The sequence below is a fragment of the Danio rerio genome, chromosome 14, assembly GCF_049306965.1.
Source record: "Danio rerio strain Tuebingen ecotype United States chromosome 14, GRCz12tu, whole genome shotgun sequence".
Lineage (NCBI taxonomy): Eukaryota > Metazoa > Chordata > Actinopteri > Cypriniformes > Danionidae > Danio > Danio rerio.
Genome location: NC_133189.1, coordinates 36,018,285 through 36,038,718, shown reverse-complemented (window position 1 = coordinate 36,038,718; position 20,434 = coordinate 36,018,285). Strand labels below are relative to the sequence as shown.

General features: G+C 34.8%; 2 protein-coding genes and 1 non-coding gene across 3 annotated transcripts in view; 2 read left to right on the top strand and 1 right to left on the bottom strand.

Moving 5' to 3' along the window:
• The first annotated feature begins 6,866 nt into the window (after window positions 1-6,866).
• On the top strand, window positions 6,867-6,944 carry mir457b (microRNA 457b). The gene has a single exon (NR_030142.1). It is a non-coding gene; the product is annotated as a microRNA 457b (primary transcript).
• A 2,155-nt stretch (window positions 6,945-9,099) lies between these two features.
• On the bottom strand, window positions 9,100-18,957 carry hprt1 (hypoxanthine phosphoribosyltransferase 1). Its single transcript, NM_212986.2, has 9 exons — window positions 18,780-18,957; window positions 14,433-14,539; window positions 14,171-14,354; window positions 13,907-13,972; window positions 12,478-12,495; window positions 12,306-12,388; window positions 12,096-12,142; window positions 10,242-10,318; window positions 9,100-10,152 (listed from the first exon to the last, which is right to left on the bottom strand). The coding sequence occupies exons 1-9, from the start codon at window positions 18,804-18,806 to the stop codon at window positions 10,105-10,107; spliced, it is 657 nt and encodes a 218-aa protein (NP_998151.1). The 5' UTR covers window positions 18,807-18,957; the 3' UTR covers window positions 9,100-10,104.
• The window catches only part of cab39l1 (calcium binding protein 39, like 1), a 33,176-nt gene continuing 31,531 nt past the window's right edge, over window positions 18,790-20,434 (top strand). The window contains exon 1 of the mRNA XM_073921324.1: window positions 18,790-19,029. The gene's annotated coding sequence lies outside the window, so the exon portion shown is untranslated. The remainder of the gene's footprint in view (window positions 19,030-20,434) is intronic.

Here is a 20,434-nt window from a genome sequence, read left to right as displayed (position 1 = left end):
CTTTGGGCATCTTAAATTATGGTTTAAACCATAATAAAATGGATGAATCTGTAAGATTTGTGTTGTACTTACAGATATTTTATCAGCTAACATTTTAGATTTTTGAGATTCTATTGTAAACGTTTTCTTTCTTGTATAAAATACAGTTCATTGAACAGTTTAAATGTGTGCATGAAATAATTATTTGCAGTAGACATGATTACTTTACCTCTGGTTATATTGGATGCAGTATGTACGATTGTTTACCAGTGTGTCCTCAAACATTGACCTTGATCCTATCTACAACCTAACACCAAAATAACTGAACAAAGCATCTTTCATCTTATGAAAACATGGGGAAAATTATATATATTGTGGAAACAAATGATCTAATCCGCCCCTATGAATTACTAATACATTAGAATGTTTTACTAAATTGTTTCAAGTAAGCCGAGGCACAAACCATTTAATATTTATGTTCACTTAACCCAAATCGAGATCAGGCAGGCTCAGGGGGTATTCGAGTAGTTCAAAAGACCTAACCCCTGACCTACACTGACAAAAGGTCCAGAAATTGCCATTGGTCCAGAATTTTTGGCACCATTTTCTCATTTGTCCTGTTTTGACCCATGGAAGGTTTTAAGACCATGCAGAATGTGACGTAAGTGAAGTCAACTTTCAATATTTACCTACTGTTGTTAAATAGAAAAACATTTTACAAGTAGCCTTAATTTAATTCCAAATCTTGGAAATTATTTATGAAAGAAAAAATGGACCAATGAAAAGGCGCAAAGCACCAAAAGTGGCCCATATTAAAGTTAGTTTTAATAGTAATTTGGCTGTTGTTGTTATTGTCCATGAATTTTCCCATTTTGCAAGAGAGGCTAGAAAACAATTGTAAAGTTTTACGTTGATATCATCATGTTTTGATTGATATTTATTCAAATGGCCAAATTCTGCTTGAGGTAAGCTGAATGTGCTGGCCAGATTGTTATTTGTTCAATAAATGACAACTAGGCATGGAACCATAACGGGTTTCAAGGTTTACCGCGGTTTAGAAAAGTCAAGGTTTTAATGCCGCTAAAATGTTCAGTTATACCATTCAAAAGGCATATGTACGTTTTTTTTTAAAGGTTTTTTTTAAGTGTTGTAAAGAAATCTGTGTTTTTGAAACTAATGAAGACAGCAGAAGTCAATAATTTAATCTACCTATTCAGCCTGACACGTTTAATGTTACAAAATATTATAAATGTTCCCTGAAAAAAAAATGTGTTTAGAGGGGGAAAATTTTTAATTATTTTTTTCCCAGACATTTAAGAAAAAAAAAATATTTTAGAGCATTGTTAACATTATTGTGATTATCATACCATCAGGTTATTATACCATCAGAAACCTATACCAGCCCATGCCTAATGACAACAGGCTACATTTTTTTATAACTGTATAATATGTAATAACTTTGTATTTTAAAAATAAGTTGTTGCTGTTTTTTTTTTATTTTCTTTAGTCTTTAGGAAATATTTTCGGCACATCAAAAATCGACCATTCGACAAGCTAATCCAGCTAAAAATAGTGCTTAAAATGTCACTAAATGGAGTATTCATTTATTCATTCATTTTATTTTCAGTTTAGTCCTTTTATTAATCAGGTTTTTCCACAGCGGAATGAATCGCCAACTTATCCAGCATATGTTCTACGCAGAAGATGCCCTTCTAGCTGCAACCCAATATTGGGAAACACCCATACACTCTCATTCACACTCATACACTACGGTCAATTTAGCTTACCCAATTTACATGTAGTGTATGTCTTTGGACTGGCGAAAACCGGAGCACCCCGACTCCCGGAGGAAACCCATTTCAACATGGGGAGAACATGCAAAGTCCACGGAGAAATGCCAACTGACCCAGCCGAGGGTCGAACCAGCGATCTTCTTGCTGTGAGGTGACACCCCTACCCACTCCGCCACTGTGCTGCCCTATGTGGAGTATTAAAACCTCATAATTAAATAGAAAATAACAACTGCAAAAAAGTCCACTTTCTGAGAAAAATAACCCATCCCTTTCACCAGGCTGAATACGGGCCTGTCAGGGGTGTCAAACTCACTTCCTGGAGGGCTGCAGTCCTGCATAGTTCAGCTGCAACCCTGCTCCAACACACTTACTTGTAGGTTTCAAACAAGCCTGAAGGACTCAATTAGTTTGATCAGGCGTGTTTAATTATGGTTGGAACTAAACTGTGCAAAGCTGCGTCCCTCCAGAAACTGAGTTTGACACCTTTGGATGAGATCGTTGACAGGATTTGCTAAAACTACAACTTTAAATAAAACGAGCTATAAAATGGTAAGGTGTGGTAAAAAAAAAAAAAAAAAAGATAATGTTATGTGCAGGACTCCATATCTCATTTTAAACTATATTTACATATGACATCCTCAAGATAAGACTTGTGCTGAATTCATACAAGAAAATAAACCTTTAGTGATCTTAATCTTACCCTCAAACAAGAAAATTATAACATTGGTTGTGTCAAGAAAAAAGAAAAATTGTGACAAAAATGAAAGACACAGGCCGTTGAGTTGTAGTTAAAACCTATTTTCCAGCTTCCGTCAAAACCTACACATACACTGTGTACTGACACTCTCTCCACCCTAAACCCAATTTTGCATAAAATAGCTTTACACAGAACACACCAGCAGTGAGCAACAGCAGTCACATGCTTCATACAGCTCACTGCAAGGCCTCTGTCTGGCAGCAGACAATGTTTCTTTTCTCTTCTTCTAATGAGAGACACAAGATTTTGAGCCAGGCGACTGCAAGGTCATTACGCAGGTCAGGTGATGGCAACTTCCACTGATATTTGTAGATAAAAAAAATCAACAATATTATAGTCATTTCAACAATTCAATAACCAGGAAAATCATTGATTGTGTAAAGATTTAGTTCAGAGATTTAAAAGAAACAGGGAGGAGGCAACAGTTGTTAATATACTTATTTTAAAAATATGCTTTATACAATATACTTTAAATCTAAGATGAACATCCTTACATTTTATAAATAGGATAATAATAATCATCAGCAGGTTTTCAAGTTATTCATGATTTGATTGATGCTTTAAATCGTATTGTAATGTAAATCAAATTATTTGTAAAGTAAATTTGTTTCAGCCTAAATAAGTGTTGTATTATTTACTTTTATAGCCTACTAAATATATATATTTTAGATTTACATCTTATAAACGTGCATGATAATGTATAGTATCAACTTAAAAATTTGTAAAATATTAAAAGGCTAATTTTAAGTAATAAATACCTAATAAAAGAGCAAAGCTGTATACGTTAATATATTTTTATTGAATGTATGTAAACTAAATTATAATATTAAACTTGTGTTATTAAATAGGCCTAGTGGTGGGTGGTAAATGTTAAATTTAGGATTATTAAAGAACTTTCAAGTATATTTGCTGTATAAAAACTACAGAAAATACTGTTTTACTTCATTATTTAACTTAGTACAAATCAAAGTGAAGTTATAAACAATATATTACATATTTATTATCTATTATTATTGTATCTGTGGTTATTATTATACATTTACTAAATAATACGAGTGACAGTTATACTGCCACTCGTATTATTTAAAGTGTAATTACCGTATTTTTAAAAACTTAAAAGTGGGGCAATTTAGCCCCAGGTAGTACTGGAACTGTACCTTATACATACTACTACACTGAAATTCGTATACTTACTACACAAAGTATACTTAAAAACATACTTGGAAATTACAGTCATGTAAGATTAGCCAAACAACTTTAAGTTTGATTTATAAGTTTCTGTGGGTTTTCGTACAACATACTCCACTAAAACCAGAAACTTTGTTAGCTGAGAGACCAAGCTGAGTGCTTCAAAGGGCATGACAACATCCTGAGGGGATCCAGTGTGCCTAATAGTAAGAACGTGCCACGACACTGCAGTTGCACTCCTCCTCCGTTTACTCTACGGGGGATGTTGAACAGCTCGCGCTCCCACAAAGCTTTGCAGGAGACCATACAATGAAATTTGGTGCGTTTTTTTACTTTTCGGCGCCATTTTCGATTGGACCCGAGGTAAGTTTGTATTTTTTTGAGGAATTAATTTTCAGCATTTTCCCCTCCTCGTTCTCACGCTGTCAAGTTGTGTGTTGTTCATTAGTTTGACCTTCCGAAAGAGACGGAGGTGTTTAAGGCGCCTCTTGGCGTCCAGTCGCCTTCACTACTTGAGCCTTTGTTTGAAATCGCTGCTGTAGTTGAGCGCGCGGAGAAAAGTATCACACTTAAACGTCGCTTGCTGTATTACACGAAAGAGGTCTCATTTTGGCGCGTCAGTCAAAAGTTCGCGTTTTAATCGCTCGTTTGTGTTTAACTAGTGTCTCTCAGTATATCCGCACAATCAACATCCTCTTTTATTATTGGTACAAAGTTGTCTATTTAGGGAACCTTTGTAAACGCAAGCGAGGAAACACCCCACGGTCTGTTGATGTAGTTTTCGAAGTAAACCGGTCACTAAAACCAATGTTAGAAATGTGTTTAGTTTTTTACCGTCTGTATTCTGTACACTTCAACAGGAGGCTATTTCTGTTGTTTTATACAATTGTAAAATCGCTGAGTAGGCAGCAGTTTAACTACACCCTGTATGTGGCATCCAGCTGAATGTGCGTGTCTGGAGTTTTTCATACCACCTCAGCAGAGCCTGTGCAAAATACTTAAATAACTTTTATCACTTAAATAAACCATTTCCATATTCATCTTTATACGTCAGATAATGTTTTTAATTGCCTTAATTATAAGCTGATATTTAACAAGCGAATAAAGTTGTGTATTTTAACAGTCGGCCTCAAATATTGCCTATGTATCTTTGTAAGTGGGTTTATTTTAAATGCACATGTATATTTATTTAATTTAAAGTGCAAATGAGGGCTTTAGCACACCAGACCGTGACATGTTGTATTGAGGATATGTCTGTTCATGTCTGCTTGGCGAGGGCTCTTATTTTTTGTTCTTCATTAGTTGCCAACCAACAACTAGACGTACAACACACCACACCAGCCTTGAGAAAAGACATATTCCTATTATTTAAACACAAATGTAATTCATTTTTAGTACAAAATGAAATGAAACTCATAAGTACCTCTGTGTTGGCATGTGCAGGTTGTATTTTAACATTCATGGGAGTGTACATATGATATTAACAACATTGAGAACCAAAATACGTATTTTTTACATTTATTTTTTGGCTTTTTAACTCCCTGTTGTTCCTCTCATGCCCACCAGGGAGTGCTCATTCTTTTAATGATATTTTAAATAAGCAATAACACCAATACAAATATCTAAATATACAAGTATTTCCATTATTTATTACACATACATGTACACTGTGACAACTGATATATAGCATTAAACTAGTAGTTATTGAAAATTGTGTATGTACTGCTTTTAAAATGTGCCAACATTCAATAACACAATTTATTGTGATAATAAACATCAACAACACCTTAAATAATTATTAATTTAAGCTTTTAGAATAGATTTGAAGAATATTCATATTGTTGTATTGAGTTTTAACACTAAATGCTTAAAGACTCAGGCTATTTTCACATTTATTGTATAACACTTTACAATAAGGCTCTATTTGGTAACAATAGTTGATTAAACTGAGAATTATTTGTGAAGAAATTATTAGGGAAGCTTTGATCAGGATTGTTGCAGCCGATACGGAGTAATGATTACTTGTCATGGTGATCGGCTGATATAGAGTACATATTCTGATTCTTCAAGCTTTTTATAACTTTGCCATTGCAGAGCACAATTACCCATTAAGTATGAGATTTTGCCATACCATTTCCCAGAGATGGGTTACGGCTGGAAGGGCATCCGGGGTGTAAAAATTTGCTGAATAAATTGGTGGTTCATTCCGCTGTGCCGACCCCGGATTAATGATGGGACTAAGCTGACAAGAAAATGAATGAATGAATTTTGCCATACCTAAGATAATAAATTAAGGATGTTGCACACATTTAAAGGTCAGAAGCAGCTTTACAAAACGAAATGAATAAAACAAATTTAAAAAATGGTAATACAATTGACTAAGAATGCCATTTGGAAGCATTGCTCATGTGTTGTAGTGCTGCTGATGGATCTTCCTCTGCTTGTAAACTTGTAAAACACTTGCGATCGGTTCATGAGATCGGCCAGATTAGCAAGTACCGATCGAGTCGTGAAATGTGATTATCGGCCAATACTGATTTTCAGCTGATTGATCGGATCATTCCTAGTATTTACTGCTCTTAGCTGATGGTCAATTCTCAGTTAATGTTCATTTAGTCATATTTAATGGAGCTAAACGCTAATACATTTTAGTTGTTGCTTATTTTTTTTTTAAATGACAAGCGTAGTTATTTCATACTGTGTTGATGTTGAAAACTATCCATTGAACTCTATAATCCTTTTGAGATTGAATTTGTTTAAAACACTTAATTACATTGAACATTTATATGCGATCAAGCAATACACATACATGCACAAAATGAGCAATTACCTGTTAAAGTAACTCTTTTTGCTTTCTATGTCAATATCGTGATAATACCATATATATATATATATATATATATATATATATATATATATATATATATATATATATATATATATATATATATATATATATATATAGTGATTAAATCTCAAGCAATTGCCACAAGTAAATCTAAAAAATGCTTATTTCAGAAATAATATGGTGACCGCACAGACTTATTACTGAAATTGCATGCTGAAGAACGGGACGTCATGTTTTTATGGTAATGCAGATCATCAGGATTTTTCTCTCAAAGCCAGCGTGAGAGCAGCAGATCTGAAGGGAATGTACTAAAGCAGCACATAAATACTGGAGGTGATTGTGGTGTTATCCAGTATTGCTGTTCTGCTGTAGTAAGACCTGTCAGCACTTACAGACTCCAAAGAGCAACAGCAGATCCCTGTCCAAGAGCATACCCATGCATGTGTGAGGAAGAAGAAGAAAAAGAAAAAAAACAGTCCCTGTCTGTGCTGTACCGGAGCACTTCTTTTAAATAAAATCAGCAAGGACCAAATTATTGTGCACCTACTTCTTCATGTTACTACTGAAAAGAGCAATATGTATGCATGTCTTTTTTTTAAAATGTGCTGTTTTCTATTAATAAACTTGGGATTGTAAATATGAACACTGCTGGTCATGTGGCAATTTCTTATGATCCTCTGTGGAAAATCGCTTTGGATGAAAACATCTGGTTAAAGCATAAATGTGAATGGTAAAAATTGAGTTAAGCAGAACAAAGTATAGGAATAGGATTGTGTTGGCTTTACTGTGTAACAGTGTAAAACATTAAACAGCAATTCTGTATCATACATTGCATATTATATCATATATATCAGGGCTGCACAATACTGTAAAAATCCAACATTGCAGTAATGTTTTATTCTGCGATATGAATACAATTTCACTAGATTTGTTGCATAACTTTTTGGAGAGTTTATAATTTTAGATTGATTGGGATGATTCTGTAGGGGAGTGTATATGCATAAAATATAAGAAACTATCTACATGCGTAAATAAATTCAATAAATTTAAAGATACCAATTAAATAAACAGCATTTTATTGTTTTCAGAATAGTCAATCTGTATTCAAGTAAACATTAATTGAATAATCAAAGGTAAAATAATACATCAGTCTTCAGTTAATAAACTCAAGGAATTGTACCATTTGTACCTTTAACAAATTAATAACAATTAATTTTATTATGGCTGAATGCCTTTAAAAGCCTCACACAGTCACAGGCATTAAAAAAAAAAAAAAAAAAAAAAAACACTTGCGAAATGATAAATTATAATCTAGACTAAACATTGCATATACTCGCGATGTGACTATTGTGAATGATCACATTGCAATATCAATGCTGAAACTATTTATTGTGCAGCCCTAATATATATAATAATGTGGCCCTATTAATGAGATAGGCTTTGACAAGATAAGTAAATTTAGAAGAACACCTTTTGAATAATTTAATCATTCATATCATAAAATTGACAGGTGGCTGAACAATTGTGAGGTCACTTGAACATTTTCCATCAGTTTATCATTCATTTTCATACTGTATTTATATGGTAGAGTCGATATTACCATATTAGGCACCATAAAAATGTCTTCCCATTATTAATTAATATTTTAAACCAAAACCCACAGTATGTGGTGGAAATAAATATCTTGACAGGCAAAATAAACTATAATAATTAACAAATGAAAAGGGTAATAAGGGTTTCTGCGGGTCTTAAAATCTTAAATTTCAATTTCACAGTTTAGAGGTCTTGAGCACATAGTTTAATTCAAAGTATTGCGTTACATTGCATAAATGTGTTCAGTGTTGTTTTCCAAAACATCTTTAAATCAATATCCATTTACTTAAGATGCAAAATGAAGAAGCTACAGTGCTCAGTATAATCGAGTACACTCCATTTTTTTATCTATTTTTCTTTTATCTAATATTTTTTTTTCTGATTTCTATAGGCAATGTACTTTAGCATTGAAACAAAACAGATTTTAACTATTTAAACATATTTATTCAAATATTTTAGTCACCAAAAATATTTAGAAATGGAAAGATAATACAACAAAATTTTTTAATGTTTTGCCTCTTGATTTTTCCTCATGTTAAATTTGTAATCAATATTTTTCTATAACATATAAATGTGGGTGTACTGGTGTTTGGACCATTATCGCAAGTTATTTTGTTAGATAAGCTTCAGATTTGCCTGAAAGTACAGACTAATCTAATGTATATGCACAAATATAATATTGTATAGCTTATAAAATTTAAAAATAAGAATTCAAAAAACAGATTTGTGAGGGGTGTACTTATATATGCAGGGCACTGTATTGTATTACCTACTGAAAACTAAACAAAATGAAGGTCATGCTTAAAACTAGAACAAATACCAGTCTGTGGTTTTGAACATTTTAATTTGACAGATTTGTCGGAGCACAGTGGCATTGTTGTAATAATAAACCTGCTTTTTTGGATCAATTTCACGGGAAAAAAGACAATATCTTGCAAATCTTAAGTAAATGTGGCTTGATTTAATAATTTGTAGACATTTGCACAGGAAAACAAGACAAAAATATTGATAAAACATGACTTATTTGCAGTGTGATCAGAGGTACAAAAATATTTGCCTAGTCAAGTGGTTGAAACCAAACATGATGTCAAATTAATTTTAATTAAATAAAAGGATATGCATTTTCAAACTAATACATCTCAATGTGTGCTCCCTTTAAATTTACAATAAACATTTACATATTGCATTCTCTTAAAATTAATCATAATTTCTTTACTTGGACAAAGTAAAACTCTTTAAAAAAGTCTTAAATTTACTTTCATAAAACCTGCAGGAACCCTGAAAAACATTTGGCTTTAAATTTGAAATGTGATTGGATGATCAGGTTGTCCTGACGCTAAAAGTACATTTACATGTAAAAGCATTCAACATATTGCATGTAATCACATTACCCACAGATCTAGATCATTAATAACATTGTTCCTATTACAGTTATGCACTGCAAAGAGTCTTTGGAAAGGTGAATGTTCTACTTTAGCCATTTGAGCAAACCAATTCTATGTGCACTATTGAATAGCAAGCAAGATGACCTAAAATCAATTTTCACTTTAATCTTTAAAACAAACACCTACCTATAACATCTCGTGCAGATCATTATAATAAATTAAAGGGATTCTGGCCCTATCACAACTAGGTGTTTAAACGCTTCTTTCCACCAAGAGCAGTAGCTTGTAGACCTCTGTTCTCAGAGGCTAAACTCTGCAAAGTGTTTGTGGTTGATGTATGATGTTTGTTGGGTGCCTGTGGAGGTATAAGTGAATGTAAATGTAAGGTGCATTAACAGCACACACCTCACCAGAGACCCTGAGTGGAGGACCACTAACCTGCGGTGAGCTGCACTACTGAAAAACAAAACAAAAAATATATATATATAAAATGGATGTAAAAATGTAAGACGTCTATTAAAAACAAATGATACACAGCTAGAGGGGGAAGTTCATGGCTTCTCATGCTTTGTACTTCTCCTTTCCTGTTTCGCTGATCACACAGATGTGCTGCAAGTCAGAATGAGAGAAGTTAGCAGAAGTTGTTTGATGTGTTCGTGGCCTCTTTGCATTTAGGCTTTGTGAATGCTGCCACTTACGTTTAAATCTCTAAAGTACTCGTTGTAGTCAAGTGCATATCCAACCACGAATTTGTCAGGAACTTCAAATCCTACAACTGGAGAATAAAGAGGGAAAGACAAGATGATGGAAATAGTTCTGAATTTACAGCAATTTTAAAAATCAAAATGATAAAATACATAAAAAAGGTTATGCACACAATGTCAGAAGTGATTAGTTACTAAACCAAATTGCAGTTAAACCTGTTTCCCTAAAAGTGACAAAGTTACTTTGTTTTAAAAAAATGTCAAGACTGACGAAGTGCTGTACATAAGAGAAAGTAACGAAGGCCAAGAGAAACGACCGAATACATTTAAAAATGAAGCAGTAGAAAAGACTATTAAAATAATATTAAAAATAGGCAAGTTTTAGGAGTGATTTTAAAATGGATAGTGATGCAGCCGTTCTCATCTCAAGGGGCAAAGTGTTCCATAACTCCGAACTCGCCACAGAGAAAGCTCTGTTCCCTCTACGTTTCAGTCTGGACTGAGGAAAGATTTTGATCAATTATTTGAGCTTACGGGACTGTAAAAACGGAACAGCTCTGAGAGATAGGTTGGGGGTAGATGGTGAGTAACTTGGAAACTGTTAAATTGAATTCATTTTATAATTATGCACATATTAATTCCTTACACATTTTAAGGCAATGAGTTTCCCAATTTTTTACTGGGTAAAGTCCACTGATTTCTTTTTACAGTGTTTCTCTACTGAAAGTTTATTCATTTAAAACTCTGATTAATTAATTATTTATTTCAAGAGTTCACATTTAGCTGATAATTGATTATAAAGCTAGTTAGGCATGCTGTCCCGGGAGAGAGCCCTGAGCTCAAAATATCCTCAAGCCTGGGGCTCTCTCCTATTTGAAGGGCGAGAGGAGAGTTTTAGCTCAGGTAGGTTAAGAACAGCTAAAAGATAGGATTGGACTAGGATGGATTAGTCAATTTACTTATAATTTATGTATTTAGACGGTGGGGGGAAACCCGGGGAAATCCCACACGAGCACAGGAAGAACATGCAAATCTGCACAATCTGGCCCGGTAAGGGCTCAAACTAAATTCGAGCAGTGTTCTTGCTGTGAGGCAATAGTGCTAACTACTTAACTACTAACTAACTAACTACTAACTACTACAATCAGGAGAAGAAGGGGGAGGAGTAGGGGTGGAAGGGGGATTGTTCAAAACAAAGATGACTGAAGTAAAAAAACTCAGGTTATTTATAGTGAGTTAGGAATCATCTGATTGGCGCAATATGTGAAGCTGATGTGGGACCAGCCGTAGTGAACCATAAGCATGATATCCTCTAGAAATGAGTATATAAATTAACAGCACTAAGTAAACTTTAAAAAAAAAAAAAAAAAAAAACTAAACTAGTGTTTTGTCTGCCTAAATAGCTATCTTATTTTAAGAGGTGATTCAAGTATTGATGGCTTGATACCAATAATCATGACAGGTCTTTGCTTCAGCTCTATCGATGTTCTGTCCTCCAGGGCCTTGCCCCAGTCACGTGACTGAAATCTATTAATTTTATTTAAAACGTTGAAAAGTGTCATTGTGCAACCTTGTGGTCAATGCACAGTATTGCACTATAATGGTCTTAAAATCAATCAATAAGTAGAACTTCAGTATTCAAAATAATTGACTTGATTCCCTTAAAAAGAAGAAAAATAAATCAATGAGCTTTAGTCTTTTACAGCGGTTTGTGCAAGCCTGAAAATCTGCAGCAGCATTCATTTATAAACATTACTTGTGAGTAGTCAACTGAATCTTAACTATATCAAAGTCATTCAAAATGCATGACAACAAAAGGCTGGAAAACAGGTTTAGTTATCCACTCACAGTCTGGTCTGTATCCAACGCTCCTCGGTGTCCTCTTCACCAGCAAACTATGAATAGAAGAGGTATATGAGACTACAGAACCTACATGTTCAAAAGTAGGACGTTTTTGGCATTTGTTAACTAGTGGTCTACAAAAAGACCGAAGCAAGGTAAACAATCAGCAGCACACACTGGGTTGATCCAAAGTGTATTCATTATATTCAACTGTACCTTGCAACTTTGACCATTTTTGGGTTATATTGCTTTAGAAGTTCTAGCAGCGTCTTCATCGTTTTCCCAGTATCAATGATGTCCTAATAAACAAATGTTAAGATTACACAAACATCTGCTGCATAATACAAGCTGTTTTAAAGAAGTGGTGTAAAGATAAATTCACAAATACCTCCACAATCAAGACGTTCTTGGGTGTCAAAAAGAACATGCCGAGAGAAGAAGAAACGATTAACATTCATATTTTAAATGCTTGCATTATTTTTTTTATTAAACATCATGCAAAAGCATAGGGATAAGACATAAAAATATATTTGATTTATAATCTTACAAGGCTGGATTTATTTTGTCAAAAAAAAAAAAAAAGTTTAAGTGGGACTTGAACCTGGGATACGCGATGGCGCTAACATGTTGATGCACTGCCGATATCGGCACCAGCATCTATTGTAATATTTTCAAACACTGCACTGTTCCTTGGAAGACTGACAAGGTTAGAAAGCTGCCACTGTTTAGTGTTACTTGATTAATCGGAATTCTTTCAAATATCCTCAAGATTTGTTTTTCTTTTGGTCAATGTTGAAACATCTGTGCTACTGTATTGCCTGATGAAACACATTTTTCAGGATGGATTTTTTGATGAATCAAGTTCATGAGAACCACACTTATTTAAAAAAGGAAATGCTTTGTAACAATAAAAGTGTCACTTAGATCAGGGGTTCCCAAACTTTTCAGCCCACAACAAAATAACAAAGCCAGCATCTCATGACCCTCAATTTTCTCTGAGGTGGTTATAAATATCTAAACCTTGGACACAATGGCACACACATAACAATAGGCACCAGTCTTTTGATTCATTTAATTTTGGGGAATGTCACTTGGAGACCATCCTCCATAGCCTGTATTTATTTGTAATGTATGTGAGTGCAGTAAAGGTGTCAGAAAATTTAACCTGGTGCCATAAAACGCTATTGCTGTGTCTTTAATATAATGTAATCGCCCCAGGGGTCCAAAAAAAAAAAACCTGATGGCTTTTTATTTACATGTTTTTGTTAACAATGTTAATATTAACTACTATTTTGTTATTCAGTAGGTTATAGAAAAAATATGGTATTCTAATAGTTTTAAAAAAAAATTTTGATTTGGTCCTGCGACTCCTCGGGGGGTCCCAACCCTCACTTTGGGGGCCACTGCCTTAGATGAATGTGATATTTACTCTCAGGAAGCTTTGATCGCTATATGAAAACTCTGGGATTCTTTCTTGCGCTGATTGAGAGAACGTAATATAGATTGTATCTAAAGACTAAGACGGCTTAAAATATCTAAACCCTTAAAGTGTACTTATTTATTATCATACATGTTATTTCATTAGTAGTATTATATTGTATCATTTTATCATCTATTTTTTCAACCTTCGTTTTTTTTGTAGAGTGTTAGCGTTTAAATGTCAACTGTTAATTTAAATCCTCTAACTGCTATTGTTAAATGTAATATTAAGATAGTGGTTTAAGATTGGAATGTTCTATGGTGTTCAAAAAAGCAAATAAGTAAATTTTGATCGGCATAATGTGATTTTAGATACAGTAAAGGCTATTTTTATTCACCTTTCCTGTTAGCGTGGACAGATCATCTCCACCAATCACTTTGATGTCACCTGTGGACTGGTCATTCTGTAATAATCAAAGAACAAGATTCAGACACTCACACAGACATTTTTGTGTTCCAGTTACTACAGTGACATCTACTTCAAAAGAAGTTTGTACTGCAAAGGGTTATTCTTCATTTATGCCATCAGGCCAATTAAACACGCATCAACAAACACAGACAGACCTGCTTGACTTTTAAAAGTCATTAAGATGAATGATTACTTGGTAACTCTTGAGGCGGATGAAGTCCACTGTCATGGGAATGGAGCGATCACTGTTGCGATTAAGGGCTTTGATGTAATCTAGTAAGTCAGCAAAAAACTTGTAGCCTCCTTTGAGCACACATAGAGCCACTATATGGTGTCCACCCATGTCCTTCATGATATCTCTGGCCAGACGTTCAGTTCTGTGGAAATCAAACAGATTTATCAGTTCCGCCAACAGTCTTCAGGTTGTGCATTTTTATTTTTCATCTGGCTCATACCGGTCCATGATGAGCCCGTGAGGAATATACACCCGCTCTAAGTCAGCCGCATAGTGTTTTGGTATACAAAAGAGGTCCAGGTCATAACCTTGCTCCTCATCGCTGATCTAAAATACACAAATGACATCATTCAATTGTCACTAATGCTGTAGGTCAAAGAACAGTGGGTGAACTTCTTGACTGATAACATTTATCTATTGGACAGGAGGACAGACCTAAAATAGGGCAGGAGGGGATAGGTGAGCTTTACTGCAAACTTACAGGCAAATAACCAATTTGGGTTTTTGAGGTAAAAGTTCAGGCAAAGTTTGAGTTTTCGGGCTCAAGAAGGTGTTGGGCTTCTGGGTTAGAGGTATTAAAAAATAAATAAAAAATTCAAACTGCACCAATAAACTGAGAGTAAGGTGACATAAACAGTTGAAGTCCAAACGATTAGCCCTCCTGTGAATTTTTCTTATTCCAAGCGATGTTTAATAGAGCACAGAATTTTTCACAGTATTTTAATCATTTTTTTTTACTCAGGAGAAAGTCTTTTGTTTTATTTTAGCAAGAATCAAAGCAGTTTTTTTATTTAACACATTTTTAAGGTCAATGTTATTAGCCCCCTTAAGCAATACATTTGTTGGTCTACAGACCAAACCAACCACTGATATACAATGATTTGCCTAATTACCCTAACTTTCTTAATTAACCTAGTTAGGCTTTTGCATTTTAAGCTGAATAAGCATCATGGCAAAGATAAAAGAAAATAAATTGTTAGAGATTAGTTATTAAAACTATTATTCTTAAAAATGTGTTGAAAAAACAAAATTTCTGTTAAACTGAAATTAGGGGAAAATATACAGTAGAGGCTAATAATTCAGGAGGTTTAATAATTCTGACCTGAACTGTATACTTTGACATATATTTAAATCGTTTTGAATTGTCAATTATTATTAAAAAGCTTAAATTTAACATTAAAATATTTACATATACATTTGCTTTGTTATATAAAACTATTAAAATGACTTTTTGAGCTGTTTGTGAAAATGCATTACTAAAATCAGTTTGTGACATTTGCACCTCTCTAACATTTGCTGTTAGGTTCATGGCAATAATGTCCTCAACAAGGTGACTGTAAAAAGCACACATATTATCTAATCAATCTCTCTCTCTCATTCATTCATTTATTTATTCATTCATTTTCTTTCTCTCTCATACATCCACATTAATATCCACTGCTGTATGGACATCCATTATGCTAATGTACAAAATAAACCTGATGTAATGTCCACAAACCGGGATTGAAGCGTCTTCTTTTATAATTGTACTGACATGTGGTGGTGATAAAGACAAAAAAAAAAAAAACTTCGCTGTAATTCATTACAAACATGCACCGTTTTAAAACATTTTACTTGTAAAACTCATTTCTGATCACATTTGATGATGATTGAGAATCACAGCGAGCTGAACAGATCTTTTAATCCCAGTTGCTTTGTGCACATCCTGTCTTGTTGATTTGATTATACGCTTTACTACGAAGACATGTGAATACGCGGTTGTCAATCAATTAGGTGGGTGGGGAAACCGCACTCCCTACATCACGTAGTGGTGGGCCTCAAAATGGGAGGGATTTGGATCCTATTTTAATGTCAGGAAATTAGAAAAAAAGAGACTTATTGTCTTTATATCACCACAATTTGACTGTGTAGACCAGTGGTCACCAAACTTGTTCCTGGAGGGCCGGTGTACTGCAGATTTTAGCTCCAACCCTAATCAAACACACCTCAACAAGCTAATCAAGGTCTTGCTAGGTATACTTGAAACACCCAGGCAGGTGTGTTGAGGCAAGCTGGAGCTAAACCCCGCAGGGAACCGGATCTCCAGGAACGAGATTGGTGACCCCTGCACTATACCTACACACAGTTCTGTTCAAACAGCTTACAAAAGATGATTTCCATCATAGGTGCCCTTTAAATCATTTTTCCTTCCACTCAAAATCAAAAATAAATGTGTGTGGTTGAAGATTATTACCCAATATAGTTACCTTACCATATCATAATTATAGAATAATTAGTTATTAATAATAATTAAAAATTTTCCTTCAAGATGCAGTTCTCCAAGCGGAGCGGAGTACAACTTTGACAAAAAATCTGCCAAAACAACAGATGGCACACAAATAACGTGAAAAAATACATATCCAATCATTCCTCACATGGGAAGCAGATAAAATCCAGGAAAGCAGAAGTAGACGAGCTAGTTCATTGTTTATTCTACCCATAAGTGTTATCGCACTGCCCTTGAAGAAGGTTCAGACAAATAATGTGCAACTGTCAGCAGAGGCTCCTCTGGGACCTGCAGGTGCCAGTACCTTGAGATTCAACACAAAATGCACATGAACAACAGACGTGGCTATGATAAGACTCAGATTGTTGGGCTTGTGTCCGATGGCTCCAAGCCAAAGTCGAGTTTCTCATACTGCTGCTAGAGCGTACATTACTTAAGTCGGCTTGCTGTCAGATCTAGTGAGCCATTTTTCACGCAAATAAAAGCTTTAGACTCACATGCAAGTCACATGTCATCTTTAAGCTCTATCAAAATATGAAGCATACTGCCTAGGGCAAATAAAGCAGCATAAATAATTTCAGCTCTTCAGGTAACAGTATTTACAAAGTAGATTCACCTAACTCTATATGCTGACGGCTAGAGGATAAGCAAACATGCATAAAAAAAGAAAATCACCATGACAGCAGTCCACATGACCTGTAGCCTAAATTCAAGGGCTTCTACAGTCATACAATAGTTATTTTGAGATGAACAAACTCTCATACAAGTCAGTATTTTTCAGAAATTCACCAATCTTGCCTCTGTGTTGTGTTTTATTATTGTTAGGATCATTTTAAGTAATCATTAATCCAGTTTACTGACCGGTTTCTGAAAAGCATTGTAAGCCCAGTGGTGTCAAGTGTTTCTTTGATCTTAAGCTGACAATGATGACGCATAAATGAACGATTTGTTGAATGTTCTCATGCTCAGGTCACTGACTCAATGGTCACATACACAATGTCAATTTCAGGAGCGATAACCATGTTTAAATCCACAAAACCTGTGTGTGTTTGTGTGGAAAATGATAATGCTGAAACTGACTAGAATTTCTAACATAGATAACAATAGCAACTTTTTTGACATCTTGTGCATGTGGTTTGGTACACTGTCGACTGAAATAACACTGCTGAAATGTTACCAAATACACTTATTACAAGCATATATGGGCTTAAGTGACTTAGGTTATGGAGTTACACAAGTAGAAAGGTGCAGATTGTGATATTTTGATACGCAGCTAATTTATTTCAAAGATAAAGTATTTGGCTTTATTTCTTGTGTCCATGATACGGGTTTAAATAGCAGCTGTATAGTTCAGCACAAAATGTCTGCAAATGTTGCTGCCGTTAACATTAGACAAATTGGTTCATTCGGTTGCAGAACGTGGTTGTGACTCTAGTATTTTTCCAAAATGTGTGTGAACAAAACCAAGCGCTAAATGGCAAAATTAAAACCAAATTTAGCTGCAGTGTTTGATAAATCCCAGGTACACATTTTCAGTGAATAATAACTTGAGTGTTTCACACATGACTGCTGTTTTATTGACTCCTGGAGACCTGAAATACAAGTCTCTGGCATTTTTGGATGATGCTGTGTCTATTTTGGTGTTTGACAGCTTCATTTATTAGTCAGACCAGGACATTCTTGTCATTACTGTATTTTACATAGGACTTTTTTGTGAGTGGTCCCTTTAAGAGTCTAGCACACTCTTAAATTAAACACAATCACATATTGCAATGATGGGAGTCTAAAATTATATCCTCAAGACAATATCTTAATTTAGGGAGGAGGAAAATGATGACAGGCTCCCCTGAGCCTTCTCGCTGAACAAAGCTGTGTGCTGTTTCCAACACCACACTATGGCATTCTGCTCCCATCAAACTGGCCTTCTTTTATCCTCTCATTAGTGTACCTTTACATCATTGAATTAATAAATAATAAAAATACACAACCAAACAAGTGCAGAGTTCTGTGGCTGGTTTTCCACTGCTCGTACGTGCACAAATGAATGGTGTGCATCACATGTGCCATGCGTGAAACGCGTGCTTCCCCCAGAGGCCCCTAACGTTATACTTCACTCAAATAATGCTAATTAGAAATCTCTACAAACTCACACGTGTATGAGGGATGACGTCTAGGCCTAAAAAGGACACCACCACAAATAGTTGTACCGTCCAAAACCCACTTCGGCATAATAGAAGCTTGTGTACAGTGACTAATCGAGGGCTGTGTAAAAGGCACGAGTGTGTACAGTAAAACACTCACCACGACACACGGGCTCGATGACGCCATGTCCGTCCACACCGACAAGCTACTGCAAAACGGTCCTCAACTCTCGGTGAAATGCCGGACGCAGTTGTACTTCTGACAATTCTCAATTTCACCTTTAAAGGACTGAACGTGCACAATTTGTCTGTTCCTCACGTTACACTGTGGGCGGTTTAGCTTATAGGAGGACCACAGTCTGTCGACCAATCAGCGGGAGCGCTCACGAACCGCCGTCTGACTTAAAGCGGTAGGCACAGCTAATTACTACTATAACAACAACAAATATTTAAATAAAAATAACAATATCGGAGCGGCACAAGCTAAAAACACACCCAGTAGTAAAATAATAAAAACAGCACGAAAGCAGATTCTTGACAAAATTGTTACAAGACAAAATGTTATGAGATAGTAAGCTAAAATGTCATTATCATACTGTAGGCTAAGTAAGCTGCTTAAGTGAACACAATAAAACCCACAACACAGGATAGTCTATATCCAAAGAAAGATCAAATAGATGATGTTTTACAAGATACTAAAACGTTATTGTATATTATATATGTGCAACTGAAGTAAGCAGAACAGCATCTCTGAGTGCACAACACATCCAATCTTGAGGTGGATGGGCTACAGTAGCATAAGACCATACCGGGTGCCACTCCTGTCAGCTAAGATCAGGAAAACAATTCACAAAGGCTCACCAAAATTGGACAATAGAAAATTGGAACAATGTTGCCTGGTCTGATGAGTCTTGATTTCTGCAGAGCCAATCAAATGGTGGGGTCAGAATTTGTCGTCAACAATATAAAAGCATGTATCCATCCTACCTTGTATCCACAGTTCAGGCTGCTGGTGGTGGTGTAATGGTGTGGGGGATATTTTCTTGGCACACCTTGTGCTTATTGGAGCATTGTGTCAACGTTTCAGCCTAGCTGAGTATTGTTGTTGACCATGTCCATCCCTTTATGACCACAATGTCCCCATCTTCTGATGGCTACTTCCAGCAGGATAACACATCATGTTATAAAGCTCAAATCATCTCAGACTGGTTTCTTGAACATGACCATGAGTTTGCTGTACTCAAATGGCCTCCACAGTCACCAAACTCAATCCAATAGAGCACCTTTGGGAGATGTACCTAATAAAGTGGCCAGTGAGAGTTTGTGTGTGTATATATATATATATATATATATATATATATATATATATATATATATATATATATATATATATATATATATATATATATATATATATATATAATAATACACACACATACGTACATATACACTATAATTTGCAGTGCTCTTGACACATTACATGTATTATAATAACAGTAATTTGTACATAATTATGTGAAATAATGCCAAACCCTATTCCTAACCAGCAAGGAAGTTTGCTTTTAATTATTATTATAGCACTTTGTTAAAGTTCATTTTATTACACTCCTAAGCTGATTAATTGGAGCTATGATCTATTCCCCTGAGCAGTAACAGCAAAAATGATCAATAGAACAAACTCAAGAAAATGTTCAGTATAAGTGGACTTTTTAAATACAGTAAAAATAGAATAATTTGCCAATTATGGAGCAATAAGTTAATGTGCTGCATTCAAATAAACAAAAACTATATATGGTACTTCAAAGTAAACATTAC